At 42.1% G+C, this 22,863-nt stretch overlaps 1 protein-coding gene and 1 pseudogene across 1 annotated transcript; both read right to left on the minus strand.

Moving 5' to 3' along the window:
- Positions 1-962: 962 nt before the first annotated feature.
- LOC109135515 (uncharacterized mitochondrial protein AtMg00810-like) lies at positions 963-1,385 on the minus strand. Its single transcript, XM_048634003.1, has one exon. The coding sequence runs from the start codon at positions 1,383-1,385 to the stop codon at positions 963-965; it is 423 nt and encodes a 140-aa protein (XP_048489960.1).
- Positions 1,386-13,383: 11,998 nt separating this feature from the next.
- Positions 13,384-13,498, minus strand: LOC125492083 (small nucleolar RNA R71; annotated as a pseudogene).
- Positions 13,499-22,863: the final 9,365 nt, after the last annotated feature.

Genomic DNA, 22,863 nt, shown 5'->3' on the forward strand with positions numbered 1-22,863 from the left:
AGCTGACCTTGAAATCTCTGAATAAAAGTGTGGCTCTTTCCCGTCAAAAAAGAAGAAGATAAAAACAAGGGGTTCCTTTCAAAAACGAATTTCGAAAATTCTTAGCCCAGTCCAAACACCTTCATACTATCCAAAAAACTTCATTCAACCCATTTTCATCCATTCTAGGCCCATACGCGTTAGAGTCCATTTTGCATTCATCATAGCTCCTTCTAATTTGAGTCCATACATTCGCCAACACTAGAGTCGATTTTTAGCCCATATAAGTCTAGCTCATCTAAAAAATTTAATTCTATTTGCATCTTTATGTGAAGTCTAGTCCAAGTGTATTCCTAATCCATTCTAATCTAAGTCTATCTCTAGTCCAATTTTGAAAGATTATGTAAATATTTAGTTAGAAATATTATATAATTTTCTATATTAGCTAGTTTATTCAAATTAGTTCCTAATTTGTAGCCTAATCTTACGTTTTATCCTTTGTATATCAACCCACTAAGCAAATGAGAATAATCAAGCAATTACATACGTAAGATTAGGCCATAAAATAGGAACTAATTTGACTAACCTAATATAGAACATTATACAACATTTTCTAACTAAATATTTACATAATCTATCTCAACCCCACAGTCAAAATGGGAGGCTTACAAATGCTGAAACTGTCACGAAAATCATCAAAGAGTACTTGGGGTAGCCCTTTGGTGTAAATGTCGGCGATCTGATATCGGGATGCAACATGAAGTACACGAACTTGGCCACCACTTTCTCACGAACAAAATGGATTTCCATTTCTATGTGTTTTTGTACGCTGATGTTGGACAGGATTTCCAGACAGATATATGACACTCACATTATCACAATATACTAAAGTAGCTTTATGAACTGGATAATGGAGTTCTAAAAAGGAGATTGCGTCTCTCGCATGATTCAGAAACAACATTAGCAACCCCCTTATATTCAGCTTACGCACTAGAGCGAGAGAGGGTAGGCTGCTGCTTCGAGGACCAAGAAATCAAGTTATCTCCCAAGAAAACACAATAATCCGACGTAGACTGGCGGGTGTTAGGACATCCACCCCAATCAGTATCAGTGTAGGATACCAAATCAGTAACTGAAGAGGGGTAAAGATGTAACCTATGATCAAGTGTGCACTGGATATACTGAATGATTCGTTTAAGAGCAAGCATGGGTACATCGGTATGAGCATGCATATGGAGACAAATCTGCTGAACAGCATAGGATATATCTGGGCGAGTGAAAGTAAGGTACTGGAGACCACCTACAAGACTCTTAAAAAGAGTGGGATCCTCATAGGGGTCACCAGTAGAGCCACTGACCTTGGGTTTAGTATCAATTGGAGTCAAGGAAGGCTTACAAGAGGACATTCCCGCTCGTTCAATAATTTCTAAGCATATTTTCGTTGTGACAGAAACATCCCTCCTTTGTGACGAGTCATAATGATGTTATGATTTTATATAGAGTTTCCCCCCTACTTATATGCTAAAAGTGATGCTTATGGTGCTCTTAGGAGCTATATTATACTAACTCTCTCCATCTAGTTGTGGTTTGCTACTTTGTGTTGCATTGCAGGTTTTAGGGAACTATTCCCTACTTTCTATCTGTTATATGACCGCTACATTGGATTGGAGAGGTACGATGCTGAGTTCCGAGATCCCGAGGACACTTTCCGGAACCTTGAGCAAAAGAAGAGCCAAAGATTTGGCTCTTGAGCCAAGAAACGAGTAAAGGATGCTTAACCCGATAGAATTGGGCGGTACAGCCCGATCAAACGCAAAAGAGAAACAATGACTTGTTGCGGGCCCGATCTGGGGTTGAAGCCCAGTCGTAATTATCTGTTGACGCCGGATCGGGCGGTTTGGCCCCACAACATCGGGCGCCCATGAAAAACTTGTTGCGCATCTACTGAGTTTTTAGGCGGCCCGATGATATCGGGAGGGTCCGCGCGACAACATCAGGCGCCTATGATTTTGAGCTACTTTCTATATTTTGGAGCCCGATTAGGTCGGGCGTCCTTGGCCCGATCGGACGACGACACGCCACGCGCTTTTTAATGAATCCCAAGCTGATTTTTGAGACTTTTTCCTATTGGTTTTAGGACTTGTATAAATAGAAAAATTAGAATTTCTAGAAAACATCCTTGTTTTTATTTATTAGTTTTCTCTAGAGAGTGATTGAAGAACCCTAATTTAGTGCCTTTTGATTTCAATTCAAGATCGAACCTTTTTCTTATTCACAAGTTCAATATAATTCGGTAATATTTCTTTATTAGTTTCCTATTGTTAATTAGATTCTTTTCTTAGTTATTTGCAATGTTTCAAAGTATGAGTTTTTATATTAATTTTGTTATTGTTTTCATAATTATGAGTGAGTAGTTTTATTTCTAGGATTGTGGGGATTTATATATGCAATGAGGGATTGGTAGATTAGTCTGATTGCCTTGTATTTCAATAGTGGTCCTAGTGGTTGAATCTTCATGCTAGATTTATAAGTTAGGCTTGATTTATATTTCTATTATTGCAATACTGAATCTGCTTCGAGAGGAGAGATACCGCATAGCTTTCAATCATTAGGCAAAGTGACCCTTGACCATGCGAGAGTGATTGGGTGATCTTTGAGGGAGGTAATGTTCGAGAGAAATTACATGTGCCATAGACAGTTTGACTTATTAGGTGGTTGTTATTCGTCCTTGATTTCCTGAATTTTATGCATAGTGATCCGTAATTCTAGTGCTTTATTAATCGATTTATACCTTCTTGTTTAGTTCTATTATTTGCTTAGTTTAGTAACACAACCATATTCATCTGATTTTGTTAGTATAATATTAGAGTTCAGATATAATAATATAACTTTCTCCTTGTGGATTTGATCCTGACTTCCCCGACTACTAGTTAGTTGACCTTAGGTTATTTTTGATTAGGTGATATGACTTTAGCCTGTCAAATTTTGGCGCCATTGTCGAGGAGACGGTTTATTTTTTATTTTGTCTGAATTATAGTATTACACTAACCTCAACTCTGAAGAACACCTGTTCTTTGGAGCATCTCACGTTTGTTTTAGTGTTTTTGTGTATGAGCAGAAATTGAGATCCCCAAATCTCATTCCATTTGATCCGGAGATTGAAAAGACTTCTCATAGACTTAGAAAGAAAACTAAGCAAGCAAAGCTGTCTACAGGGACACCCTCCCAACAGACACCTTCTCCACCATCTTCACCACAACAAAAATTCCCCGTCTCGCCTATTACTCTCAATATGGGTGAGAATGTTACACGAACCTTCAGGGACTATGCACAACCATCTCCTGATAATGTGCCCACTAGGGTACGGATGCCCAATATCACTGCTACAAATGTTGAGATCAAGTCTCATGTTCTAAATATGGTTCAGAACAATCAGTTTGCTGGGTTACCATCTGAAGACCCAAATCAGCACCAGTAGAGGTTTTTACAATGTTGTGCTACTCAGAAACAAGCTGGGGTTACTCCTGATGAGATGAAACTTGTTTATGCTAAAATTTATCACTTATGATGAAATTGAAGTTTGTGGGACGTGTCAACCAGATGATGCTAAAGTCGATGCAACGAAAGAATGCAAAGGGGAGTCAAAGGGGATGAACACACAAAAATGGTGACGCGGAAAACCCCAATGAAGATGGGTAAAAAACCGCGGGTGGTTGGAGATCCACCAAACTAATATAGTTCACTATCTTTCTTCGTGACTGATCGTCGTTTACAAGAATGCTTACTTCGCTCTAGTGTCTTTCTCACAATGTTGCGTAAAAAACATGACAATGACCTCCCTCTCTCTTTTATATGCCTTCTCTTTTCTTTGGCTTTTCCCCAACGAATACAAAAATAAATCTACTCATTATTACATTGATTTTTGTGCTTAAATCACGGTGATCTCCTTCACTTATGCTCCAACGTCTTGACTCACGCTCCTCAACAGCTGAATTTATGGCTTGTTAAACTCTTCCCTTATTTAGCCGGACCGTTACTTATTTAATGCTTCAGCTTCAAATCTCACATCGTTTGCTGCGTCTTAGGGTATGAGTTTCTTCGTCACTATGCCACATGGCGTCATGTCATCGAGTCATCGTGTCAATGTCAACCTGTAAAAAATTCAGCCATAACAGTTTGCCCCCAATTGTTGAAATCGGGGTGACACAAAGCCCATGAGACAATTGTAGAAAATTTCTTAAATTAACAAAGAAACTCTATCTAAATCATTAGGAAATCAAAAAATCATAAGATAAGTCTTTGCTCTTGTCAGTTTATAGAAAAAATTCCGAAGGGGACATAAGGAAGGAAAGGAGATCCGTTTGAGCGGTTTATCTTTGGTAGTTCAAGAGTCACCAGCTGCAAAAAGGTAGTTTTTGTTTAAATTGCCGTTTTAATTATAACCGTTGGTCCAATTGTCATGATTACTTCTAGTTGGCATAAATAACTAAGGCGGTTTTTAAATAACTCAATCCTCACTTCCAATTCCATCAAATCTTTCTCTCTCTTTAAGTAAGGCAACTTCCTTAACTCTCATTATTCTCTCCGCCGGAAAAATCGATCACTGACACCAGGTAATTTCATACTTTTTCGCTTTTCCCTTTAATTCGCTCTACTACTTCTACTGTTCTCATGGTGCCCAGTAGACGCAACATTAGGACTTTTGTGAAAAACCAAGAGAAATCGAAAGGGAAAGAAAAAGCTGTAGAATTAAGGGTAGAAAATGAGGACGAACTGTCAACAATGTCAGAAGAGGACCTTTTAAGGTTTTTAGACTTAGGAAATTTGCCTGAGAATACTGTCATTAGGAATGCTGAACCTGACAAACCCCTAGAGTCGTGTCCCCAAAAATGGGTAGTGCTCTATGAATACCCTTTCAAAATAGGTCTTAGACTTCCCTTCACCCCCCTGGCAAGGGACTTGATGCAGATCTACCAAATCACCCCAGGGAAGATTATGCCCCAAGTCTGGAGGATCCTGAGCGTCATCGACTGGGTGACGGCGTCATGGGACGAAGCCTTCACCCTTCACGACTTGTTGCTACATTATGAAATTAGGGTCAAAGCGAAAAATAGGATAGCTTTACATGCAAAGGCGAGGTTAGAACCTCTGGTCGGGGGGATACAGTCAAACGACAGAGGTTGGAAAAAAAGGTTTGTTTTTGTGAAGAGATCATCGCTAGGGTAAGCCGGGGCGTCTCTGGTTGGTGGCTGGAATACCGAAGGTGTGTTTATTTCCAGTTTTTCTAAGTTCGTGATGTGTCGTTAACACCGTTCTTACATCGTTTCTACTGCAGGTCTTAATCCAAAACTACTGTTGCATCGCGACGAGTCTCAGAGTCTCTGTGACAAGTTTCTGAAGGTGTTAGAGGACGACAGGCAGTTCAGAAGGGTTCTTTTTGCTTCTCAAGACAGTTGTTCATCTATGACTTCTGGTTAGTCTATCTAATTTAGATTTTTCCTCTGCTTTTTATTCTTTAGTAGGATTCTACCATGGAAGGTTGTACACTAACGACTTAATCACTTCCGGACAGGTTCGTCTCAATCGCGTCCTAGGGGGAGTCTGGATGGGTAGGCACTGGCTGAGATGCTGTGCAAGCGCAAGAGGGAGTCCTTTACTGACGCTGCGTCAGCATTGTCTAAGAAGGACACAACGGTTGTCGTTCACTTGGACGACGAGCTGGACGTTGCGTCTAAGACGCGCAAGACTGACTTCCTGGCCCCCTCAGACAAAAGCGGTCCTTCCTATTCTGTGACCGTCCCAAATGACTTCATGTCGTTGGAACGGTCCATATGGCCTGAGGCTCACAGGTTCCTTTTTCCTAGCGCAATGGAAAGGATCAAGGAACATACTCTTCCTCGCATGATGTCGGATGGGCTGGAACTCCTATTTCAGGTATAGACTTCCGACTTCCTTTTTCAGACATTATGCCTACTTATGACAATAAATTGTGACTCTCTAAATGACGCGAATCATATCTTTTTGTGCAGTCTTCTCAACATCTCATGATGGCTAAGAGGGAGATCTCCTTCTGCTGAAGGGTCATCTGACCATGAAGCAGAGAATGGAGAAGGCTGATTGGACGCGAAGTCCAAAAGCGACGAGGTGGAGTCTTGCAAGAAGGCCATGGAAGACATGAAAAAGACTTTGCAGAAGAATGGGGAGGAGCTAGAAGAGATAAGGCAGAGGGCGACTAAGTTGGAGGAGTCTTCTCGTCATGAGATCACGACGCTCCAAGCGAGTGTCGAGCACAGAAGAACAAGCTGGACATGCTCGAGGCTGAGGTGACGACTAGGGTCAGGGCAAAGCTGATGTACCAGTTTTAATGAAGAAGACGCGTCGTGGACGCCACAGAAGGACATGACCTATACATCCAATTCATGGGGTCAATGAAAGATCTTATGGATGAGGAGGACTTGGCTGCGACGGCGGATTCTTCACCAAAGGTTGATGAGAACGCCCCTTCTTGTGCTGGGTTCATAGCGTCATATGTGCCTCCTGACCCTGAGACTGAGAAAGAAGCCCCAGCCACTTCTGCCAGCTGAAGCGTCAGAGGGGAAGGAAGCTGAGAAGATCCCTGACGTTTAATTTCTTAGTCCCTTACGTCATGCCTCTATCGTTTAAACTTTATATCAAACTATGTTTTAAGTCACTCAAGGGAGTAACTGTTTGTACTATACTTTTGGGTCACCTATGGGGTGACCATAACTCTTTTAATTTCTATCGTTGTTCTTTTTGGGTCGCCTATGGGGGTGACCGTTTACTTTGTTGCTTTTGAATTTTTCACATAGATAATCTTATGTCTCTACTGTGTGTCACATGCATGTGTCTCGGTCGTTATTCTGACGTTTCTAGAGGATTAGCCAGGCGTCCAATAGGCCATCTTTGGTCGCTCGGACGTATCGTTTGGACTTTATAAGAGTCATCATTGGTCGTTCAGACGTATCGTTTGGACTTAATAAAAGTCATCATTGGTCGTTCAGACGTATCGTTTGGACTTAATGAAAGTCGTCACAGGTCGTTCAGACGTGTCGTTTGGGCTAAACGACTTTTAGAATACACATAGGAAATACATAAAACTTACATGTTCCCGTCAGGGAGATGGCTGAAATGTCATCAGTGGCTATGATTTTAAAATGACTGTGCCCCTGTCGTCGCGTCGGCTGAGGCAATGGTGGAAATCGTCGGGACGTTAATAAGTTGAATGGGGACAATTTGCCTGCAACTTCAACAAGTACCCAGTGAGAGAACGCTATGGTCGCTAACACCTAGCGACCCAAACATTATAGCATTACCAACCATTCTACATCTCTATGTATATATATGTGTGTTTTTTTTAAGACTGAGAAAACAAAGCTCGTCACTTGGCTTAAAAGTAGTATCGTTTGAGGTGTGTGGCATTCCAGCTATGAGGTACGGCGCTTCCGTCACGTCGGACCAATTGGTAGGCTCCATGGCCCACTACTTTACTGATTTGATATGGTCCTTCCCACTTCTGACCTAACTTGCCAGCGTTAGCCTCTTGTGTGTTCTGAATACTTTCCTTAGGACCCAATCTCCTTCGACGAAGGACTTGGCTTGGACGTTTTTGTTGAAGCTCCTCGCTACTATTTGCTGCTGTGCTGCCATGCGCACCAGCGCTGCGTCGCGCAATTCCTCAATGGTATCTAGGTCGTTTATCAACTCATCGTTGTTTTGTCGCTCCGTCGCTAGGCTGCATCTCGCGGTTGGGACGCTCACCTCCGAAGGCAGGACAACCTCGCAACCATAGACTAGTGAAAACGGAGTTTGTCCAGTAGCGGTGCGCGGTGTCGTGCGATTAGCCCATAAGATGGAAGGCAACGCCTCCGCCCATTTACCTTTCTTGGCTGTGAGTCGCTTCTTCAAAGAGTCAATGATCGTTTTGTTGTTGGACTTAGCCTGTCCATTGGCTTGCGGGTATCTTAGCATTGACGTTAGAGACGCTATGCCCCATTCATCGCAGAAGCATCTTGTTTCGTTGCTAATGAACTGCGACCCGTTGTCGCATACTATGTCCGACGGGACGCCAAATCTGCAAATGATGTTAGTGTATATAAAGGAAATCACTTCCTTATCGCGTACCTGTTGAAAAGAACCTGCCTCAATCTACTTAGAAAAATAGTCAGTTAGTGCCAACATAAAGACCTTCTGACCTGGGCTGGAGGTAATTTACCAACTATGTCCATGCCCCACTTCATGAAAGGCCAAGGTGTTAGAGTAGGATGCAAAAGTTCACAAGGTTTGTGCGTCATACCTGCATGTCGTTGACAACTATCACATTTGGCGACATACCTTATTGCGTCCTTCCTCATTGTTGGCCAATAATAGCCCATGCGTAATACTCTATTAGACAAGCCACGTCCTCCTGAATGATTCCCACAGGTGCTGTCATGCATGTCCTTCAGGACTTGCCCCCACAGCTCCTTTTCCAAACAACGTAGGTAGGGGCCTGCGGCAGACTATTTGAAGAGTACTCCTTGAATGAGTACGTATCGCGACGCCTTGAATCGAATTCTGCGTGCTTCCGCCTTATTTGTTGGGAGTACATCATTAGCAAGGAAATCATAAAATGGTTTTGTCCAACTGACACTTACTTCATCGTCGTCAGGGTCGCTTTCTGGTGCGGGATTATCAACATTATTGACGACCCCACGATTGTCTCGAGGCTGGTCGGTCGTCGTTGCGACAGCGTCCCCGATACTCCTAGCGATAGCAGGGTTTGTCAAATGAACAATAGGGACGAACGTAAACGAAACGTCCCTTAAAGAAGATCCGAGGTTGGCCAATGCGTCCGCTTATGTATTTTGGTCCCTAGGTATCTGCAAAATGTCAAACGAATTAAACACTTTACTTTTACTCTGAGCTATTTCCAAATACATGGCCATTTTAGAGTCTTTTGCTGCGAATTCGCCTTTGACTTGGCTGACTATCAGCAGTGAATCGCTGAAGACTTTCAATGCTTTCGCTCCCATGTCTTCAGCTAACGTCATTCCGGCTATGAGCGCCTCGTAGTCGGCTTCGTTATTCGTCGCTCTAAATTCACAGCAAATGGCTCGTACTATCTTGCCCCCTTGTGGTGACTTTAGCACAATGCCTAGACCTGCACCACGAAAATTAGAAGATCCATCACACGAACAATATCCAGTAGTCGCCGTTCACTTGGTTAATCCTTGTGACTTCGTCGTCTGCGAGCTTTTCTAGCTCTGGTCTAAAGTCTGCCACAAAATCTGCCAAATCTTGTGACTTGACAGCGGTTCTTGGATGAAACTGGACGTCGTACGCGCTGAGTGCTATTGCCCACTTGCTCATGCGACCTGTCAATTCTGGATGTCGCAAGACAGACTTGATAGGATAATTAGTCATAACGACAACAATATGCGTTTTGAAATAATGCCTAAGTTTCTTAACAGCTACGACTATGGCTAAAATGAGCTTTTCTAATGAAGAATACCTGGTCTCCGCGTCTAGCAGAGACTTACTGACATAGTAGATTGGTAGCTGCTGGCTCAGCTTCCCGCGTCAGGACAGCGCTGACGGACACGTTACTTACCGCAAGATAGAGCTGCAACGTTTCCCCGATATTCGGCTTTGATAGCAATGGCGGCGACGCTAAGTAGTTTTTCAGCTTTTGTAGCGCATCTTCATGTTGTTGCGTCCACTCAAAGCCGTTGTTCTTTCTCAGGTTGTCATAAAATAGATGACACTTCTCAGATGACCGGGATATGAAACGATTTAGCGCAACCACACGACCGGTCAACTTTTGCACTTCCTTGACACTTCGTGGGGATTGAATGTTGATGATGGCTTTTATTTGATCTTGGCTGGCCTCAATTCCTCGTTGCGTCACGACGTACCCTAGAAATTTTCCTGCGGACACTCCAAAGGTGCACTTAGTAGGATTTAATTTCATGCCATACCTTCGTAATACGTCGAAAGCCTCCGACAGATGTTGAATGTGATCGCCTGCTTGCTTGGATTTGACGAGCACATCGTCGATGTACACTTCCATGGTATCACCCAGTTGATCTTTAAACATTTGATTAACCAGTCGCTGATACGTGGCACCTGCATTTTTAAACCAAAAGGCATAACCTTGTAACAAATATATACCTTTATCAGTAACAAACGCGGTCTTTTCCTGGTCGTCCGGATGCATCAATATTTGGTTGTACCCGGAATACGCGTCCATGAACGTTAAAAGCTCGTGACCGGCCGTCGCGTCAACCATTGCATCTATATGAGGGAGAGGAAATGGATCCTTAGGACATGCTTTGTTTAGGTCTGTGAAGTCGATGCAGACTCTCCACTTCCCGTTCTTTTTGCTGACCACTACGACGTTGGCTAGCCAATCTGGGTACTTTACTTCGCGGATCTTTCCGGTATCGATCAATTTCTGGACCTCATCATTGATGACTTGGTTCCTTTCAGGAGCGAACTTGCGTCTTTTCTGCTTTACAGGCTTGTGAGCGGGCTCGACGTTGAGTTTATGCGTGATGACGTTAGGACTGATTCCTGTCATGTCTTCATGGGACCAAGCAAAACAATCTTGGTTAGCTTTCAAAAAATCGACTAACTGACCTCGTATCTCTTGTGACAATGTCGCTCCGATTCGAACGACGCGATCGGGGATGGATGGATCGAGCATCACTTCATCCACGTCCTGCTCGCTGGGCGCGTCGGGCACTGACCCATCCTTTAATTGCTAGATAGTCGCTTTTGGGGGTTTGAGTGACGAACTATAGCATTCCCTTGCAGACTTCTGCTCGCCCTTTATTTCTTGGACACCCCATTTGGTAGGAAACTTCAGTGACTGATGATAGATTGAAGGAACGACCTTCATCTTATGTATCCATGGGGTACCGAGAATGATATTGTACGCTGACGGGCAGTCCACAACGTTGAACCTGGTTGGAAGGTTGACGCCTTTGGCTAGCGTTGGCAGCGTGATCTCTCCGACAGTATGTTGAGCCTCTCCACTGAAAGCTACTAAAACAGTAGATTTTTTAGTAATATCTTTATCACACAGACCCATACCTTCGAGGGCGCTTTTGAATATGATGTTGGCTGAGCTGCCCCCATCGACTAATACTCGCTTCAATAAGCAGTTGCTGACAGTCAGGGATATGACTAATCCGTCATGACGCTCCACGTCGCAGACGTCGTCATCGTCAAAGGTTATCGTCATCGCTTTGAGCTTGCGCTCCTCAGCTGACCTGCAAGATTTATAAACGGCGGACGAGGGGGTGCCCTCCCTTGCTAGCCTTTTTGGCTGCGGAATACGTTAGTCCACATACATCAGATCCACCAGAGATGACGTTAATTACCTTTACATGTGCGGGCGACACAGGAGGGTCGGACTGCGCGGTATTTCTTCCAAAGGACGCTTTACCTTTGTCACTCAAGAGGTCCTTAAGATGCCCCTTATTGAGCATGAACGCAACTTCTCGTCGCAACGCAATGCACTCCTCCGTCTTATGACCATGGTCATGATGGAACTGACACCATTTTGACTGATCTTTTTGCGCCTCCGGACAGTCGCTCTTCTTCGGCCAACGAACTGGCGCTCCGATTTTAGATAAGGCATTCACAACGCCTCCGACGTCAACGAAAAATCCGTAGGAGTCTAGAGGAGGGAAGGTTGGCGACTCCATCCTTGCGCTATTACCTGCACTTTCGACAACGTCAGTAACATTGTTTACCTGGTTTGAACGGCTGTAAGGGTGACTTTGCCAGTTGTTCTTCTTAGGGACAAAGGCCTTCCGATCAGCGGGAGTATCTGGTGTGCGTCGGGTGGATATGGTGTTGAGGATGGCATCGTCTTCCTCCAACCTCATCTGTGCTAATGCTCGCGACTTGACTTCCTCGAACGTCTGGCACGGATACTTCGTCAGACGATTGTACAGCTTCGACCGCAAGATTAATCCTTTCCTGAAACGTTCAATAGCATTCTTAGTATCAAGATTTTTAATGCTAATCATTTCTTTGTTAAAGCGATTATAATAATCGCGAACGAATTCTTTGGAACCCTGCACGACGCCATATAGGTCGCTCGTTTGCTTTTCCAGGCTGCGATTGCCTTCAAACTTCTCATAGAACTTATTGACAAGGGTAGAGAAATTGCCAATGCTTCCTGGCTTGAGAGATCCCAACCACTTGAGAGCGGGACCGGTGAGCGTGGCTCCAAACGACTTGCACATGCATGCCTCTACTAAATGCCAGGGAATTGACTCTTGCCACATCCGTTGTTTGTATTGCGCAACGTGCTCGCCTGGATCGGTTGAACCGTCATAAGTAGTAGCTAAGGTAGGCAGGTTGAGCTTCTTGGGGAGCACGACCCTTGAGATCCTATCAACGAAGGGTGAGTCTGCGTAGCCGTCGAGGTGTTCCACGATGCCTGGTGTTGGGGCTCCGGGGAGCTGGGACATGAGCTTCATCAAGCGCTTGTTTTGCTTTTTGATTTGAGCCATGCACTTTGTCATAAGATTCGCTTCTCCTCCACCTTGGTCGTTCTCTTCATTGTTCAAGGGCTCTTCGTCCTCGGGCTCTTCGCCATCTTCAGACTCTTCATCATCTGACTCAGAGAGATTCCCCATAAAAGGGATGTCGTTCAGATTTTCTCGACGCCGGGTTTTCGAGGCCCTGGACGATGCTAACTCCTCTTGCAACTTCTGGATCCTCTCCTGCGATGTCGTAAAGTCGGTAGTTAGACGCTCGTTAGCTTGCTTTATTTCGAGCATCTCTGCTCTCATTTGCTCGTACTGCCTTTGCATTTCCTCGAGGTTAGGTGTTTCTCCCATTTAACGGATTTGAATAGTAGATGGTCTGGTTATGCCCCACGGTGGGCGCCAAATTGTTTATGCTAAAGTTTATCACTTATGATGAAATTGAAGTTTGTGGGACGTGTCAACCAGATGATGCTAAAGTCGATGCGACGAAAGAATGCAAAGGGGAGTCAAAGAATGCTAAATCACGGTGATCTCCTTCACTTATGCTCCAACGTCTTGACTCATGCTCCTCAACGGCTGAATTTATGGCTTGTTAAACTCTTCCCTTATTTAGCCGGACCGTTACTTATTTAATGCTTCAGCTTCAAATCTCACATCGTTTGCTGCGTCTTCGGGTCTGAATTTCTTCGTCACTATGCCACATGGCGTCATGTCATTGAGTCATCGCGTCGTTGCGTCAATGTCAACCTGTAGAAAATTCAGCCATAACAAAACTCATCCTATTGGGCTTCTCTCTACGCGACAAAAACTCTATTTTGGTATAATAAGCTGCCTTCCACCATCACCACCTGGGCAGAACTTTCCAAGATTTTTATTATCAAGTGGTACCCTTACCAAAAGACTGCAGATATGAGACATACCATAGTTACTTTCACCCAAGATCCTGGTGAGTCCTTATATGAAGCTTTGGAGCGGTTTAAGGATTTGCAGCGTCTCTATCCTCATCATGGTTTGGACCAGTGGTATTTGTGTTAGATTTTCTACACTAGAGTTGATGCAGATACACGACGGGTAATTGATGGAGCATCCGGAGGGTTCTTCATGGATAAAGCCATTTAGGAAGGGTATGAACTTATGGAGAAACTAGCACCTAATCAAGCATCTATTATTCATGAAAAAGAGAGGTAAACATGATGTTGAAGCTATTTACTTATTGTCTGGGCAACTAGCTGCTCTAACTCAAAAGATTGATTCCTTCAAGTTAGGTAATGACTCCTCCCACATGAGTGTTAACGCGATGGCTAGTTCTTCTAACTACAATGTTCACATTTAGTGATGCTTGTGAGGTAGTTAATGCTTTTCAGTCACAATCTAGGAATCAGTTCAACCCATATTCTAACACCTACAATCCAGGGTTGACACACTATCCAAACCTTAGGAGTACTAATGTGTTGAATCCTCAGCCTCAACAACCATATGTGCCTCAACTACAGGGTTAACAATATCAACCTCCACAACAAGCTCCTCCCGGCTTCCGGAGAAATCAAGCCCTCTCCTACTACTGACCTAGCCATGACAGAGTTGAAGAACATGATGTTCCAGATGCAGAAAGAGTTCAAAGCTTTCCAAGCCGACACAAAAACTCAACTGGAAAATTTAGGTACGCATAACAAGATGTTGGAGACTCAACTAGCTCAGTTGGTTAGTTCTTCTGCTAGTAGACCACCTGGGGCATTACCTTCACAATTAATGCAACCAAGGGATACCGCCAATGTCATCACTCTTAGGAATGGAACACATTATGATGATCCAAAGATGCTTAAGGATGTTCCGATTGAGCCAGAAAAATTTGCAGATGTCACTAAAACTTCCACAGCTCCTGAGGAGACCACCAATGCAAATGCAGAAAAGCAAATAGTACCTGAAAAGTTTCATCTACCACTCCTGTGATAAAGATATTGTTCCCCAATTGTCTATTGAAAAATAAGCTTGATCACCAACTCGGTAAGTTTTTGGAGGTAGTGAAGAATCTTCAGGTAAATGTCCCATTTACTGAACTTATTACTCCAATTTTTGCATATGCTAAAATTTTGAAGGAGATTCTGACTAGGAAGAGAGCCTTTAATGCAGTTAAAACTGTTGCCTTTACTGAAGAATGTAGTGCTCTTTTGCAAAATCAATCCCCTTCCCGAATTGAAAGATCTTGGGAGTTTCTCCATCCCTTGTAATATTGGCACCATTTTTATTGACAAAGCTTTATGTGATTTAGCTGCTAGTGTTAGTGTCATTCCCCTTAATGTTTGCAAAAACTTGACATGGGAGATTTAAAATGTACCAACATTACTCTTCAAATGGTCGATCATTCTGTTAAATACCCCTTAGGTATTTTAGAGGACGTTCCTGTGAGGGTAGGTAAATTTTTTATTCATGTGGATTTTGTTGTGCTTGACATGGAAGAGGATACTCAAATCCCAATCATTTTAGGAAGACCATTCCTTCATACTGCTGAAGCTGTCATAGATGTTAAAAATGGGAAATTGACTTTGACTGTGGTAGATGATAAGGTGACTTTTAGTTTGACCAATGCTCTGAAAAGTCCCATGCTAGAGGAAGCCTGTTATAGAATATATGTCATTGATGTGTTGGTTAATGATGACATGCCTCAATCCCTTATGCGGGATCCTTTGAAGGCTTTGCTTTGTTTTACATCTTCCGCAAGTGATGGTAGTCCTATGAGTACTGAAGTGGATGACCGGGAAGCAGCTCTTACTTGTGTAGAGCTTGAGGGTATTACCAATCACGAGGAGGAACGGTTAGTATGTGCTACTCAACCGGTAGAGGTAAAGAAACCTGAACTGAAACCCTTCCCCCTTCTCTGAGATATGCTTTTCTGGATGAATCTGAAAATTGCCCTGTGATTGTTAGTGCTTCACTGAATGATGGTCAAATGTCCCAACTTTTGTCTGTTTTGAGAAAACATAAAAAGGCCATTGGATATAGTATTGATGACTTGAAAGGCATAAGCCCTGACTTTTGCATGCATAAAATTCATCTCGAGGATGATCATCGTCCTAGTATACAAGACCAGCGTCATTTGAACCCCAATATGCAGGAAGTTGTGGTCAAGAAAGATGTTATAAAATTGCTTGATGCTGGGATCATCTATCCCGTTTCCGATTCTAAGTGGGTGAGTCCAGTTCAAGTGGTTCCTAAAAAGGGAGGTACTACTATAGTTAAAATGAGAAAAATGAACTAATTGCTACAACAATAGTCACTTGGTGGCATATGTGCATTGACTATAGGAAAGTAAATGGTGCCACCAAGAAGATCACTTTCCCCTCCCCTTCATTGATCAGATGTTGGAACGGCTAGCTTGTCACTCTTAATTTTTGTTATCTAGATGGCTATTCCAGTTTCTTCAAAATCTCTATCCATCCAGACGACTAGGAGAAGACCACATTTACATGTCCTTATGGTACCTTTGCTTATTAAAGGATGCCCTGGACTAAGTATTGCCCTTGCTACTTTCCAACGTTGTATGATGGCTATCTTTTCTGAGTTTATTGAGTCCATTATGGAAGTGTTTATGGATGACTTTAGCGTGTATGGAATTGATTTTGATGCATGTTTGATAAATCTAGCTAAAGTTTTGAAAAGATGTGAAGATGTCCATCTGGTATTGAACTGGGAGAAGTACCACTTCATGGTTATTGAAGGAGTTGTACTTGGTCATATTATCTCTGAACGAGGCATCCAGGTGGATAAAGCAAAAATTTAAGTGATTGAGCAATTACTCCCTCATGTGAATGTCAAAGGAGTTAGAGGCTTTCTTGGTCATGCGAGGTTTTATCGCCGCTATATCAAAGACTTCTCTAAAATTGCTAAACCACTTACTCAGTTGCTCCTCAAGGATTCCCCGTTCCTATTTACTGATGAATGTCTTTTGTCTTTCAGCAGGATCAAGCAAGCTCTGATTATTGCTCCTATCATTCAATCTCTAGATTGGACCCTTCCATTTTAGATTATGTGTGATGTTAGCGATTATGATGTGGGAGATGTACTTGGTCAGAGGAAAGACAACATCCTTCACGCCATATATTATGATAGCAAGACCACTAGATGAAGCTCAAGTTAACTATGACACCACGGATAAAGAGCTTCTAGTTGTGGTCTATGCACTGGACAAGTTCAGGACCTATTTACTAGGGTCTAAGGTCATTGTATATACGACCATGCTGCATTGAAGTACCTCCTAACCAAAAAGGAAGCAAAGCCTAGACTCATTCGGTGGATTTTGCTGTTCTAAGAATTCGACTTGGAGATTAGAGATAAAAAGGGAGCAAAAAATGTAGTGGCTGATCACTTGTCCAGATTGCAGTACGAGGATATGGAAGAGGGCCTACCCATTGATGACTCCTTTCCTGATGATAAGCTCCTGGTAGTCACTTCAGTCACCCCGTGGTATGCGAACTTCGCCAACTTCTGTGTGAGTGGACAAACTTCCCCAGAGCTGAGTTATCAGCAGAGGAAGAAATTTCTCCATGATGCCAAGAAGTACTTTTGGGATTATCCTCTTATTTATAAGATTTGTGCTTACACCATCTACATGCGATATATCCAAGAGTGGGAGGTGCATGAACTTCTGAAGCACTCTCACTCCCTTCCATGTGGAGGCCATACTGGGTCCTCCAAAAGAGTCGCTAAGGTACTTCAGTCTGATTTTTATTGGCCGACTCTATTTCATGATGCTAGTACTTTTGTTAAGTCTTGTGATGCATGCCAACGAACAAGAAATATTTCCCGTAGACATGAGATGCCCCAAACCCTCATTTTGGAAGTTGAACTATTTGATGTATGGGGTACTGATTTTATGGGTCCTTTTCCCTCTTCGTCAAACAACAATTTCATACTTGTTGCTATTGACTATGTGTCTAAGTGGGTAGAAGCCATTGCATCACCAACTAATGACTCTAAGGTTGTTATGAAAATGTTAAAAAATATTATCTTTCCAAGGTTTGGGGTACCAAGGGTTGTCATTAGTGATGGTGGATCTCATTTTCACAAAAGAACTTTTGAAGCCTTACTCAAGAAATATGGTGTCTACCATAGGACTGGTTTAACATATCATTCTCAGACAAGTTGGCAACTAGAAGTGTCTAATCGTGAAATAAAGACTATCTTGGAGAAATTGGTAGCCAAATCTAGAAAGGATTGGAGTGATAAGTTAGATGACACATTATGGGCTTATAGAACTATTTTTAAGACCGCTATTGGATCGACCCCTTGTAGACTAGTCTATGCTAAAGCATGTCACCTACCTGTCGAACTAGAGTATAAGGCTTTTTGGGTTGTTAAAGCTACATGTGTGCAGGATTGGTGATCAATTGGAGAAACCCACGAAAATCCAGGCCATCACTTATTGGGGAAACGCCCGCCGCCATCGGGCAGATGCGCCCGATCGAGACGTAACGAAAAAATTGTGAAACAACTGAAAAGGGGTACGCCCGATGCCATCGGGCCATCTCGCCCGATCGGGCATTACCTTCGTCAGAATTGAGAACGACAAAATAGAAAAAAAAAAGAACGCCCGATTCTGTCGGGCATGTCCGTAACCAAATCAAGAGTTGCAGGGAAAAAATATTTACCCCCGATACCGTCGGGCATGCTCTCCTGATCAGGCCCGTAACAAATACTGGACGGATTTCACAAAGAAAAAAGTCACTCGATTTTATCGGGCTCGGGGCACGGATTGCTCTCATTAAGGAGGTTTTTCTCCTTTCTTTCACCCACTTTCTCTCTCACACTCTCTCTCCTTCAAACCCTAACCCCTAAATTCTCTCATCTTCTTCCCAAAAATCACCCTCCACCATTGAAGAACTCCACTCACATCCTCAAATTTTCACCAAATTACTTCCCTCATCACTTCCTACCAATTTGCTACTCTGGCCTCTCCACTTTCTTTCACTCTATCTCTCACCTCCATCTTCTTCTTCCTCCCTTCCACCATTAAAGTGAGAGTGAGTGAGTAAAAGCTTTTCTTCCTCTTCCACCATTAAAGAGTGGGTAGGAATTTCTCAATTCTTGGGCATTCAAACAACATGTTTTCAAGGCGGCGAAAATCTGGCACCGGGTCGCAACCACCACCACCAGTCATTCCAGGGGACGACACTTTCCTGGATGTTATTTTCACCACCGAAGAATAACGGGAATGATTTCAGCACCTAAAAGGGAGCGAGGAGAGTCCTATTACTTTTCTTGACATTGAGTTCTTAAGTAACTTAGGTATTTCTTCTGAATTTAGGGACTTTATGAAAATAATTAGGATGGAATCCTTTTTTCATGTTAACAAGTATCATGTGCTTGTCTATGAGTTTAATAGTAGTCTAATGGTCACCAAGCCTCGAAACGGACCGATATCACATGTGACATATAGGCTACTTAATCAGGATTTCACACTAACCCTCCCGGAGTTTGCTAGAATACTTCGTGTCCTAAATTGGGGGGAGATTGGGCATCCCCCCGATTACCATCACCGCGATGTCTACTACGTCATTACGGGTGACGACCATGATTTCAGCCTCCAGCATTGTCATGCCAAATATATCCACCAGCCCATCTTCAAAATTTGGGTCCAATTTATGTCAAAAATATTGTTTGGGTGGGTAGAAGGCCAACTAATTCGGGGGCATGAACTTTACTTGATAGGTAGTTACATTTATCGAGGCACCCCACGCCGCTTTCACTCTTTCCCTTGTTGCAATGCAGATGACGATGGTGAGGATACACTCATGGATGATTGATATCCATGTCACTCTTTCCCTTGTTGCAATGCCGTCATTGTCAAGTTCAGCCCGGGGGAGGAATTCTGTAAGTATTACTCTCACTTTTACTGCTTTTTAGATAGATTAGGTTTACAGTTTTATTTAGGCTAGTTAAGTTAGTTTAATTGCTTTAAAAACAAACAAAAAAAAAATGAAATATTGTTGAAAAAATACCAAAAATACGAGTTGAACATGAATAGTGTAATTGCTTCCCTTTGTCCCAAACTTTGCTTTGATAAATGATTTAACTCATTATACTGGATGGTTGGGCATTTGTGATTGGGATGTTGTGATGTGATCTCTGATTGCCTTGGTCTTGAGTAGATTTTGATGATAAAACACCTACTTTAACTGCATGCTTGAATTGGTTACATTGTAAGGATTCATTCTAGCCTTTGGATGTATATTTATGCCCGAACTATCCTTGTGTGTTAGTTCCTCTTATAATTCTTATATTGACTTTGGCATTGTACTCGTTGATTTCTGATGACTTTGGACATGTGCTGTGATAGAGGCGTTCATTTGTTTGATTTTTTTTAGCCTCAGAGTTGTTAAAAGAATCACTTTTTCCTTCCTAGCCCCGCTGAGCTTAATGACTTTTTGGATCTATAAGCCACATTACACGCCTTGAGCCTTTTCAATGTTTATTGTCCCAAGCCTAGCTTGGGGGAGCATTTGTTAGGTTTAATATTATATTGTGTGGTTGATTTCGTGGGTTGATTGAAAAATAGTGTTTTGTTGACACAAAGTGAAGTGAAAGAAGAGAAAAAGAAAGAAAAATAACACATGAAAAGTCTCCATTATTCCCATTCATTAAGTTTCAAGAAATTACGATTCATGAAAAGAAAAAAAAAAAAAAAGTAAAAAATTTAAAAAATTAAATTTTGTTGAAAACTATATTGAAGTAGACTATTGTTGGTTGGTTCGAAAAATTTAAAGTTGGTCATTATTTTTGTCATGTTGTTGAGGCCGTGGGAGTTGTTTTTACCACATCTAGTTCTACTAGTGTTATTTGCTCCCCTTTTCTGGGATTTTCCACCACATTGCTCAAATAATTCCCATACCTTTACCCGAGCCACATTACAACCCTGAGAAAGATCTTTCGAGCACATGTTTGATTGTTTATTAAAGTAATACAGAGTCAATATGCTAAAGTTGAAGTTTAAGTTTGTTATTCGAGTCGACTTGATTAGGATGAGCGATATTATACCTTTTCTAAACACATGAGAGTGTGAGTGGGAGTGGGAAGGGATATTATGGTTGGGTTGATGAGCGATCGGACACACTTTATGCTCGCCACAAAATTGAGAGGAGTGACACCTCGGTGAGCACCTTTTCAAGATGTGCGAGTTATGTAGGGCATCTATGTCTGACAATTTGCTTAAGTGATTGGTGGTCAAAGTGATCTGAGTAACTGAACTTGAATTTTGCTTGCTTGAAGGGTTTTGAGTTGAAAATGTTTGAGTTTGAATTTCATATTTTAAGGGGTGAAGCAGTTCTATTCATATTCATGTAGTGCTTTGCTTAGGGACAAGCAAAGGTTTAGCTTGGGGGAATTTGATATTATGATTATATATAGAGTTTTTCCCCCTACTTATATGCTAAAAGTGATGCTTATGGTGCTCTAGGAGCCATTTTGTACTAACACTCTCCATCTAGTTGTAGTTTGCTGCTTTGTGTTGCATTGCAGGTTTTAGGGAGCTATTCCCTACTTTCTATCTGTTATATGACCGCTACATTAGATTAGAGAGGTTCGATGCTGAGTCCCGAGATACCGAGGACGCTTTCCAGAACCTTGAGAAAAAGAAGAGCCAAAGATTTGGCTCTTGAGCCAAGAAAAGAGTAAAGGATGCTTGGCCCGACAGAATCGGGCGGTACAGCTCGACCGGGGGCAGAAGAGAAACAATGAATTTTGTTGCGGGCCCGATCGGGCGTTGAAGCACAGTCGTAATTCGTTTTGGACGCCCGATCGGGAGGTTTGGCCGACAACATCAGGCGCCCATGAACGACCTGCTGCGCATCTACTGAGTTTTTAGGCGGCCCGATGACATCAGGCGAGTCAACCCGACAACATCAGGCGCCTGTGATTTTGAGCTGCTTTCTATATTTTGGAGCCCGATTATATCGGGCGTCCTTGGCCCGATCGGACGACGACGCGCTACGCGCTTTTTAATAAATCCCAAGCTGATTTTTGAGACTTTTTCCTATTGGTTTTAGGACTTGTATAAATAGAAAAATTAGAATTTCTAGAAGACATCCTTGTTTTTATTTATTAGTTTTCTCTAGAGAGTGATTGAAGAACCCTAATTTAGTGCTTTTTTATTTCAATTCAAGATCGAACCTTTTTCTTATTCACAAGTTCAATATAATTCGGTAATCTTTCTTTATTACTTCCTCTATTGTTAATTAGATTCTTTTCTTCGTTATTTGCAATGTTTCAAAGTATGAGTTTTTATATTAATTTTGTTATTGTTTTCATAATTATGAGTGAGTAGTTTTATTTCTAGGATTGTGGGGATTTATATATGCAATGAGGGATTGGTAGATTAGTCTGATTGCCTTGTATTTCAATAGTGGTCCTAGTGGTTGAATCTTCATGCTAGATTTATAAGTTAGGCCTGATTTATATTTCTATTATTACAATACTGAATCTGCTTCGAGAGGAGAGATACCGTATAGCTTTCAATCATTAGGCAAAGTGACCCTTGACCATGCGAGAGCGGCTGGGTGATCTTTTAGGGAGGTCATGTTCGAGAGAAATTATTGTGCCCTAGACAGTTTGACTTATTAGGTGGTTGTTATTCGTCCCTGATTTCCCGAATTGTATGCATAGTGGTCCATAATTCTAGTGCTTTGTTAATCGATTTATACCTTCTTGTTTAGTTCTGTTATTTGCTTAGTTTAGTAACACAATCATATTCATCTGATTTTGTTAGTATAATATTAGAGTTCAGATACAAATATAACTTTCTCCTTGTGGATTCGATCCTGACTTTTTTGACTACTAGTTAGTGGACCTTAGGTTATTTTTTATGAGGTGATACGACTTTAGCCTGTAAAATTTTGGCAACGTTGTTGGAAGACGGTTTATTTTTATTTTGTTTTGAATTACTTTGTATGAATTATAGTATTAGACTAACATCTACTCTGAAGAACACCTGTTCTTTGGAGCATCTCACGTTTGTGGATTTTGTGAAGAGTGGAAAATGGAAATTTACTTTCATCAAACAAAACATGACGACAAATAATGATTTTATTAGAAGATAAATCAAAGCATTTGTAGCCACGCTGATTAGGTGGATATCCGAAAAAGACACAAGGTGTAGACCGAGGTTGTAACTTGTGAATTGTAGTAGATGGAAAAAGGGGATAACATAAACACCCAAAAACCCATAAATGAGAGTAGGATGGCTTCCAGTGATAAAGAGCTTCCAAAGGAGATTTTTCGCGCAATAGTTTACTTGGTAAAATATTAAGAAGATAAGTTGTCATTTGCAATGCATGATGCCAAAAAGATGGGGGAAGAGAGGCATGAGCACGGATAGTACGGATGATAT

The sequence above is a fragment of the Beta vulgaris genome, chromosome 7 (genome assembly GCF_026745355.1).
Source record: "Beta vulgaris subsp. vulgaris cultivar EL10 chromosome 7, EL10.2, whole genome shotgun sequence".
NCBI classification, from domain to species: Eukaryota; Viridiplantae; Streptophyta; class Magnoliopsida; order Caryophyllales; family Amaranthaceae; genus Beta; species Beta vulgaris.

Excerpts from the sequence above, each read along its gene's own strand:
- LOC109135515 (XM_048634003.1), bottom strand. The coding sequence starts at position 1,385 with ATGTCCTCTTGTAAGCCTTCCTTGACTCCAATTGATACTAAACCCAAG.